The sequence below is a fragment of the Amaranthus tricolor genome, chromosome 3, assembly GCF_026212465.1.
Source record: "Amaranthus tricolor cultivar Red isolate AtriRed21 chromosome 3, ASM2621246v1, whole genome shotgun sequence".
Lineage (NCBI taxonomy): Eukaryota > Viridiplantae > Streptophyta > Magnoliopsida > Caryophyllales > Amaranthaceae > Amaranthus > Amaranthus tricolor.
The window spans coordinates 31,110,854-31,120,841 of record NC_080049.1 but is presented as its reverse complement, the minus strand read 5'-3'; the positions used below and the strand labels follow the sequence as shown (position 1 = coordinate 31,120,841).

At 30.3% G+C, this 9,988-nt stretch overlaps 1 protein-coding gene across 2 annotated transcripts; it reads right to left on the bottom strand.

Moving 5' to 3' along the window:
- Positions 1-5,699, bottom strand: LOC130809189 (monothiol glutaredoxin-S7, chloroplastic). Of its 2 annotated transcripts, none has more exons than XM_057674851.1 (4): positions 5,390-5,699; positions 3,318-3,587; positions 2,035-2,143; positions 1-311 (listed from the first exon to the last, which is right to left on the bottom strand). In XM_057674851.1, the coding sequence occupies exons 1-3, from the start codon at positions 5,592-5,594 to the stop codon at positions 2,088-2,090; spliced, it is 531 nt and encodes a 176-aa protein (XP_057530834.1). In that variant the 5' UTR covers positions 5,595-5,699; the 3' UTR covers positions 1-311; positions 2,035-2,087. The 2 variants fall into 2 exon arrangements, with proteins under 2 accessions (XP_057530834.1, XP_057530835.1); XM_057674852.1 differs by having other exon boundaries at positions 1-918; positions 5,390-5,683.
- Positions 5,700-9,988: the final 4,289 nt, after the last annotated feature.

Below are 9,988 nucleotides of genomic sequence, written 5' to 3'. Positions count from 1 at the left end.
TGAAGCAAAGCCTACTTCCAAATTTGGAATAAAATGGTAATGAATTTATGAACTACTAGAGTAGTTGTAGTAGACAAGCATTATTAATACACATTTCTTATGTATACATGAATCAAATTCCATCTGACATCTATACCTCAAGCTTCACAAATCACAACAATATCGTGAAGAAGGGCGTCAACAATACGAGTCCAGAGACACAGTCCGATGATTTTCGTTTTGAATAATAGACATGCTCAAATTAGATAAGACCTTGATGCAAAGACCAATCTTCAAGCTCCAGGGAAATTCAGTGTCAAATTACCTCTTACCTAAAGAAGCATCAAGCATATCCAAGGGAAATTCAGAAACATGGTGTTAATAATCAATTATTATGTCAATAGTATATTTCATACTCCAGAAAAATGCTTTTATATATAAAAATCGATATTAATTAAGTACATTTTTAGTTTCTCATCAAATATACAACTTCAACTAAAATAGAAGTATATTATTTTAGTTTAACAAAGCTAAAATAAAGGTAGTGGCTTCATTGGCAAACAACAAAATTAGAATTCATGAATAATAAGCATAATACAACAATACAGAACAATTATGCCAAAGTCTTAATTCCATCGTCAACAAAATCATGGTTAATATTACATGTTAAATTACAAACATGTTAAGATCTCAACATTTGTACAATCTATTATCTTTGTCCAACCCTAAAATCATCACGAACGAGTTAGTAAACTTAAAAACAATTAAGGTTACAGTAGCACCCTCCTTGAGTTATTTGTTAGTCATAAGGTTGACTATCCTAGAAACCTTGCCTAGATGATCACCATAAAGAAAACCCGGTGCATGCATCCGGAGAATATACATTATCCTCCATTTTCTTAAAGAGTTCCCAAGCATCATCATTCGTCAATTATACTCCTGTAAAAAGTCCTTTAATCGTAAGCATGCCAATTTGCCTTTGATTTTTTAGAAGGGAGAGATTGAAACACATCTACTGCTTTCTAAGTTGTCAACTTCACATTAGCCACCTATCACAATACTAAAAGTGATATTAGGAGACAACCCTTCTTCACCATTTTACCTATCAACCCCATTGCCTCAGCCCTCATTCAATCACAGAGCTTTACACAAGCCGTGAAGTAACAAAATCCAAATTACTACATTAGGTTTAGTCCATTAATCTTCATTACCTCAAAAAGATGGTTAGCAAAAGCGGGTTTATTGTCCTTACTATAAGTGGCAACACAAGGGGTTAATCCTTTAAGAGACATTTCCTTAAGTGCACAAAAGAGCTTTATCAAGCTCTATTAAATTGACATATATACATTAACTAAAATGCTCATACGCCATACAAATAATAACAACAGGCGGGCAATTACTCCCTCTTATCCACTATTATTGTGTCATTTGGTTTTTTCAACCACAATGTAATTGATTGAAAGGACGGAAAAATGAATTTTATAGAAAATATGATGTTAATGATTTGGGCCTATTGCACAATCAACAATCTACAACAATCTACAACAATGAAAATTACAAAAATAGTTTATTTTGTATATCATGTACAAATTGGTAAGTCTTGCACACGGGAGGGAGGGAGCGCAAAGTACTTACATATAACATGTAAACAAAATTAATTGAAGCTCTAGCTACTAGTATGCCTTTGTTTACTCAATTTGCTAAATTTTCTTTTTTGTCGTCCCATTAATTTTGCTATGTATCTAATATTGTCTATTTGCCCCCACATTCTTTACTATCTGATTCATAAGCTTCATCTCTTTCATCTCAACTAAACATTTCTTTGATTCACTTACTTCTGTATTCTCCCGCTACAACCAATCAAAATCAAAATTTTGCGACAAACCACATTATAGCAAAATCAACAGAACAAGTAGTAGTAGGTCTTTAGGAACATGTGGTACCAAAAAATCAAAATCAGAATCAGCAATCATTTCTACAAAATTGAAAGTAAAAAAGAGAGCATAACATAATTGGGCAATTGAGCCAAAAATGTACAAGATGAAGGCAATGTACCAGTTTGAGTCGGCCAAAATACAAGTTTATAGAAACTCGGAGCTCACATTGCATTATGAGCACATAGCCTTCTCCAATGTTTCTTGCAACTCCCCACTTTTGAATGCATCTACAACAAACAGAATCACTAAAAAATTTAAGTGAAATTCTAAGATATCAAGGATATCTTATATCATCTATTTCCCCCCAAGTAAAAATCTACTACTATAAACAAAACACCATTGAAAAGCAATCACCAACCAAAAATCTATAATATCAATTAAAGAATATAATTGGAATGCAAAACTATTGACATTTAATTAGATTGTGCTAAGATACATCTAATGCATATAAAAGTATGCAACCCTGATTTCCCTTCATAAAAATTATGTACAATTAAATATAATCTAAAAAGGTAAAAAGTCAAGTTTTGATTAGTGAGAATGATTTCCAATCAAAATTCGGCATCATTTATAAATATTATTGTAAAGAATAAGAACAATAACAAATCATAAAAGAATCTCAGTTTCAAGATGTAAAATTCTGTTTTTACCAACATAAACCACTTTTGTTTATTTAAAGTAAATCGTAGTTTGTTATAATATAGTTTTAATGCACTTTAAATTAGCTTTTTTGGTTTCAGTTATAATGGACTAATAAAATGACTCATTACTTCATGCACACTTATTATTTATGTGAAGTTATATATGATATTAGTTACCAAAAATCAATCAGAAACAACCAATATGTTATCACTAACAAGGCTAAGGTTGCGACATTTGTACATTTGTCCCCCTCCAAACCCCACCTAATTAGAAGCCTCTTAATGATAATTATGTACTTTAAATAAGATATTGAGAATATGGTCTTGATTCTTTGTAAATTGTGCAAATGTAATATCTAATGCCACGTTCATGCAAAAGCTCACTGTGACACCACAAAAGGGAAAGAACCCACAGCACATTGGGACTGTCCTCTAAGATTGATTTATGCTGAACTTAAGTGAATAGGACTCAACTCAATTAAAAATATAGTGTCAATGTGAGAGTCAAGAGAGAAGACAGTAAAACTGAAGATAGGTCCTAAAAAGCACGCACATAGTCTACTATGCTAGTGTTAGTACATATTAAGTTCCATAATAATTATGAAGTAAATTTTAATAAAAAAGATGAAGTTAATTGAAAATTGATATCACCCACAGATGCTATAATGACAATCAACAGGCAAAGAGAAAAAAACATTCAAAAGAAAATCACCAAAAGCACAACTGGATTCTAGAAAAGATTGAGTTCTCCGTGACTCACCAACAGTAATGTCACAGCCACCGAAGAACTCCCCATCGATGTAAAGCTGTGGAAAGGTTGGCCAACTTGAATACTCCTTTAGACCTTGACGCAATAACTCATTTTCAAGAATATTAATAGTTTCAAATGGCACATTCAGTGACTTCAATATCTGTACAACAGTGTTAGAGAACCCACATTGAGGGAAATCCTTGTTCCCCTTCATAAACAAAACCACTTTGTTTGAAGCAACAACCTTATCAATAGTCGTCTTTAACTCAGGGGAAAGGGCTGCATTGATAACACAACAGGATGTTACAAAATTATGTTCATCATAGCTTCCACGTCAACTGAAGAAGACATGACAAGCAAAATATTCAACAAGTTTTCCTTTTGCTATTTACCACCTATATTATCAAGAAATTAGTCAGTATGGTAGTTAGCTTCTATATATATTGTACTCTTGTAGGCATTGAACAAGAAAATATCATAATTTCCTTAACAATTTTCTCCTTCTTTACCAGTGACTTGCTAATAAATAACCACAAATAATTTATATTGTTGAGATTAAGGTTTTGATATTATTGTGTTTTTTTGTATGCTCAAGATCATAGAAGCGATTAATGCCAGTGATATGAGTTTAAAAATAAAAAAACTTTGTCTTTTCCCTTTGATTTAAAAGCATTGGATAAATTGGCCAGCATGAGTACAAAAGCTATTTCATCCTTAGTTGGCCATTTTTTACTGTCTCAATATATATTCGCCCTTGAGACTTGGATGCTTTATCTCAAGATAGATTTCTACAACTTTTGGTCACAGACTTGTTCTGGAACAAGACCCTATGTCCAGAACATTAATTTGTAATACCAAATCATCCTAGGCTAGTAGTAGAGAGAAGCTAGCTATAGGCCAAAACCCTACAGCAGCAAAATATGATATTCACATTTACACCATCAAGGATAAGTAACAGATAAAAGAAAGAGGTAACGGAAAACTGGAAAACAATAGAAGATGCTTCATCTTTCTTGGTACTGTATACTCCTTAAATTCTTCCGTTGTCGGAAACTAGAGGAAAGAGCACTTAAGAGAAATGATAGGAAACATAAGGAATCATGTGTTGACCTACCTTCTAAGGTCAGTGAGTCCCTCAAGCTGTGAAAGGGAGATGAAAGATAATGAGACCACCGCCCTAATTCACACATCCAACAACTTCGCACTGTTTGATCCCTTCTTTCAAAGTGAGTTCACTAGCAAGCCCACAATGTCAAAACAAAAGCATGCGTCTCTCATTTCGGTCAAAGATTTATAGTTCTTTGGTTCCATATTATAATGAACCATATTTAAATGACTCATTAAATTATTATGTGCACTTCTTATTTATATGAAGTTGCAAACGATGTTTGCTACCAAGGATTAATAGGATATAACATCTTTGTTATTACTGAAAAGGACAAAGTTGCATATATCTCACCCCAAACCTCGCACAGGTGGGAGTTGGGAGTCATTGAACGATACGGGGTAATAGAATGTTGTTGTAATCACGTGTTATCTTTTAAAAGCCCATTTCCTAAATCTATTTGCCTCTGAGTACATGAAAATTCTACAAGTAACTGTGTCTGACATGGGTTCACTAGTTCAACAGAGCTAGCTTTGATAATCCCTGCTAGGCTCATAGGCTAAAAAGATTGCACTTTAGGTGACAAAGCCCATTTGATCTGTGGAACAAGTCTCATACTTTGCCATGGCCTCAAATCTATTTCAATTTTACATCAATGATGACTCTTAACCATCATGAACTCCCCTTGCAGTGGCCAACTACCTAATTCAATTGAAAAATGGACAGTTGCAGCTTCAAATCTCAAATCCCAATTATAAATTAAACCACGAGAATAATAACAATTTCACCAGATTGGTACCAAAACTAAAGTATGCAATTAAAAAGATAAACGGTCAAACAGCTGACTGATCAAATCAAGCGAGTAGAAAGAAGAAAAATCAGGCAGTCAATGAAACAATCACCAATAAAAAGGAAATTTTGATTCAAATTTCTGAATAAAGAGCAATGAAAATAGTTATTTGCAAAAGAGGCGCACCGGAGAAACATCGGAAGGAAGAAGATAACCTTCTGGAACGTCGAGGAAGAACAACGAAGCAGTGTTGAGAAGAAAGAAGACGGCAGGAGAGAGAAGATGGCCTGGAAAATGAAAGTGAAGCTCCAGTCGCAATTGGAGCTCCGAATTTCGCCGGAGAATGAATCGCCGGCGGCGATGAAAGTGTGCTTCCCACCACTGATGTCATTTTCTTCTCCTACACCCTTTTGTAGAGCTTAAGGCGTAAATGATTCCAGAAAAAAGATTTGTCAATATCCGATGAGATACATTTATTTTCCGTGAACATTTATAAATCCCTAGGTGTATGAAATCACACTTGTGACACTTCACATAAAAGACTTTTAAAATGAGACTTTAAAGATATAAAAGTCTTATTTTTTGTTTGATATGTTAGGGACTTCAAAGAAAATAGATGAAAATGAAAGTCTCACCAATTATCACTCTTCCTCCAAGACTTAATTCTTATGGACTTTCTTAGTTTTTATACTCATTTCTTATTCCTATTTCCTTTAAACAAACAAGGACTTGGACTTTTATTTGGAATAAAGTCCCATTTCCTTCGCCAAATCCCATTTGCCAAACAACCCCTAAATAAAATTGAGTTACTCTAACGAAAGTCCGTTTCTTGTTAAGATGATTTCAAAATAAGAAATACATATGTTAATACTTTATATTATTCAGCTATTTAATTCAAGTATTAGGTGCGTCTCATGGTGAGGATGTTTTATACAAAAATTTGTGAATATATTTTTTCAGTGACAGCTGGTTCAGAGAAGGAAGAGCTACAAAAAAAAAATAGCAAAAATCGATTTATAAGTCATGATTTACTCCGGAAAAGTGATGTATATTTTATTATTTAGTAGAGACAAGATTTAATTAGCAATCTTCAAATAATTTCATAAAATTTAGTGTTCGTTACTTTTAAGTTTGTTATATTTGAGATTGACCATATTAAGTGATAAATTTAATTGACAAAAATCTAAATTGAGTTAATGTTGAGTAATAAAAAAAAAATACATGGACGACATTTTAAAAAATGATAGGGATATACATAAAAAAATGTGAAAATAATTAGAAAAAAAAACAAAAAATGAAAATTATAACTAATTATGGAGGACATATGAGTATGTCTCAAAATAATAGTAAAAAATTTGACTCGGCATTCCTTTGTTTGCTGAAGTTGCTGTATGCCCGGGGATCACATTGTTCATTATTATAGTGAGTTTCGTGTGAAATTTAGACACAATTTGATTCGAGACATATTTGTGGATATTTATGGTAAATATGGGATTTCTGTATGCAAGAAGGAGTCGATGAGGTTTCTTTTGGAGGATGAGAAGGATATTGAACCGTCATACATGCTCTTGTTTAATGGGACCATGATAAAGGAGTTTGTGTGGATGTAACCGATAATTTTCCTTTTGCTGGCACATGTGTTTCCTCTTGGGCTTTAGATGCTTCACTAGCTAGTGTTACATAACGAAAGAATAAGAAGAAATATGTTGTTAAAATTTAAATGTGAGGAGAACGGATATAAAATGTAAAAAGCTCATTTAATTTCTCTACATTTGGGAAGTTAGGCATAGAAGCACTTGATATGCTATCGATAATTGTGTCTTTTTTCTCAAAAGTAACTCTGGTGCCACCAAGTTTGAGACATAAACTTCTCAGATAAGCCTTTTGTGTAGATTATGTTTGAGTATTATTTTAAATAATAATAATAATAATAATAATAATAGTATTTTTATGTACCACCCTAATGTAACAACCCGTCTTTGAAAACAAGAAAGGTTCATGAAAATAATCTTTAAGACGGTTGCCACGTACTCTTAAATAAATAAGAACAATAATAAAGGTATAAAAACTTATTATATTATTTGTAGAGAAAAACTCCTTTAAAGAAAAAGAACCAAAAGTCTTAAACTCTAAACGTAAGAGACATGATGAGAGGAAAATCCTAGAGCACACTCTCACACCTCCTGCCCCTACGGTATTAATCATGCTATCATTCACTATCTGTTTCAAAATATAAATTCACAATCAGTGGGGAGTAACTAGCTTTCCTTCCTAATCATAAAACACATACAACATTATCTCTAATTACAAAGAAATTTAAACAATTATCCAATAATTATATGAATGTATAGTTAAACTTAAAAACCAGACAATGTTTGAAAAGCAAATTTGAAAAAAATATTTAAAGCTTTCATTCAATATAAATTTCATAAATGAATTTAAATAACTTAATAAATCGAATAAATATGGTCTCACAATTTCAAAACATAAACAAAAAGTGGAGAAGGAACGAATGCTTGTGTTAGATTGCCACAAGATGGTCTTACACTAACACCTCCTAAGATTTGTCGGGCGAACCCCGGTCTATTAAAAACTGACCTATCTAAGAATGACCAATTTTTCCCCTGGCAGTAGATGCCTCATTTGCCTTACACCACTGGGTATCGGGACGACAACAATTAACCCAGTTATATAAATTTCATCAGAAGCATGTTCTAACCATTTAGAGATGCCAAAACAGGCCTTACACTCCTATGACTCCTTACTCGCACAAAATATATAAAACTCAAAACTTGCAGATATAAAATCATTATCGCAAACGTTCATGAGATGTCAAAATAGGCCTTACACTCAAAATCATCATCAAAATACTTAACACAAATATACTTTATCAAATAAATTTATTTTTTTAAAACATAAAATTCCAACTAATAAATTTCAATTTTTATATAAATACCAAAACTATTGTTATGAGTAATGTCTGAGTTTGGGAGTAAAGTCAACTCTAAATTGACTTAGTCGACAAAAGTCAACCCTATTACTAACTCCTGGCAAAGAGGTACTAATAAAAGTGCAATCATGTCAACAACACTCTTAGCATCTCAAAAAGTATCAATACAATTAAAAATTTATCAAGTCTCAAAATAAAATACTATAATACTCATTTTTGGTTTAAAATTATACTTTAAAATAAAAACAAACTAATAAATAACATAAAATTAATAAAATAAAATAAAATTAATAACAAGAATTAATAATTAATAATAATAAGGATATCTCAATTGAAAATTTGTTAAAACATCCAATAACTAATCTTAAAACCACTAAAATAAATATAAAGTAAGAATCCAAGTTTTCCTTAAAGCTATACTAACCTTCTGTATATTTAGTCAAACACATTTAATTTTACCTTCTTTTTTTTTATTTTACAACTTAAATTAATAAATTTGTTTTTGCTAAATTAATTCCACTAATTTAAGTTGTACACTTATTAATATCACCTAACTACTCTTACATAGACGCCTCTTATGCGTTGCTTGAAACTTAATTGAACCAGTTTTTCAATCAATCCAAAAAACATAAGATTGTTGATATACAAAAGATATTATTAAAATTAAATTGAATTGATTCCAAAATACTAATCACTCATTATAAACATAATACACCAAAAGTTCAATTCATACTTTTTCTTAGGTTATATGCCACAATAAACAATCATATATAACTAGATAGATTCCCGTGTCAAGCATGATTTATGAATTATTTGAATATAATATAGTGTTTGGGAACAAATATTTCATTCAAATTATAAAATTCAATTATAAAATCATAAATAAAGAATGTGAGAATGACAAGGTTTGGGTAAATTCTCAATTTTAACTACTTTAATTTGCCAAATAATAAATTTAAGTCAATTTCAAATTTCGAAATAAAATCATTGTTTCCAAACATAACATAAAAATAATCTTATATGTATAGTTAAGTTATTATATGACTTATAACTTCTTAAGTATATTAAACTATAAATTGAATTGTTTTAAAAACCATAAAAGTATTACTATTAAATTGAGATTCATATTATCAATATAGTACTATATACAAATAATCATAAAATTATGCAATAAATAACACTATAGTTTATAAGTAATTACATAAAATAATAGAAAATTTCTACACATAAAAAATAATATTTAAATAATTTAAATGTTCAATGTCTTTGTAAAATCTTAAAATACATTTTAAGCCTAAAGAACATATTTTTTACTATAATAATTAACATATAACTTAATTTAAGTATTTATGTATTATAAACTTGTCAAACATAGGTGATAAAATTATTAATTGAAATTTATTTCACCGATATCTTATCCTAATTATTAATTATTATTTACTTAAATAATTAATGTGTAATCTATTTAATTTGTGCAGTTTTTTAATATAGCCATGTAAGTCATATACATGATTATCTATGAAAAACTTTGAAAATTATTTTCTTTTCTTAATTTATTACAAATTTATTTTGATGAAAATTAATAATTTACATAAATAATTAATATGTTATTCGATAATTATCCATTGTAATTAGTAGTAAATAAGGTAAAGTTTTAAAATCTTTTGTAATTAATCAATTAAACAAATCTAATTAGAATGATATTACATAATATGCTAAAAAATATTTTCCTAATAAGAAAACGAAAAGAGCGAGAAAATTTTTATTATAAAGTCGACGTATATCCTAATCGTCTCTTCATTATTATATTGTATCATTTTTAACATACTTACCAC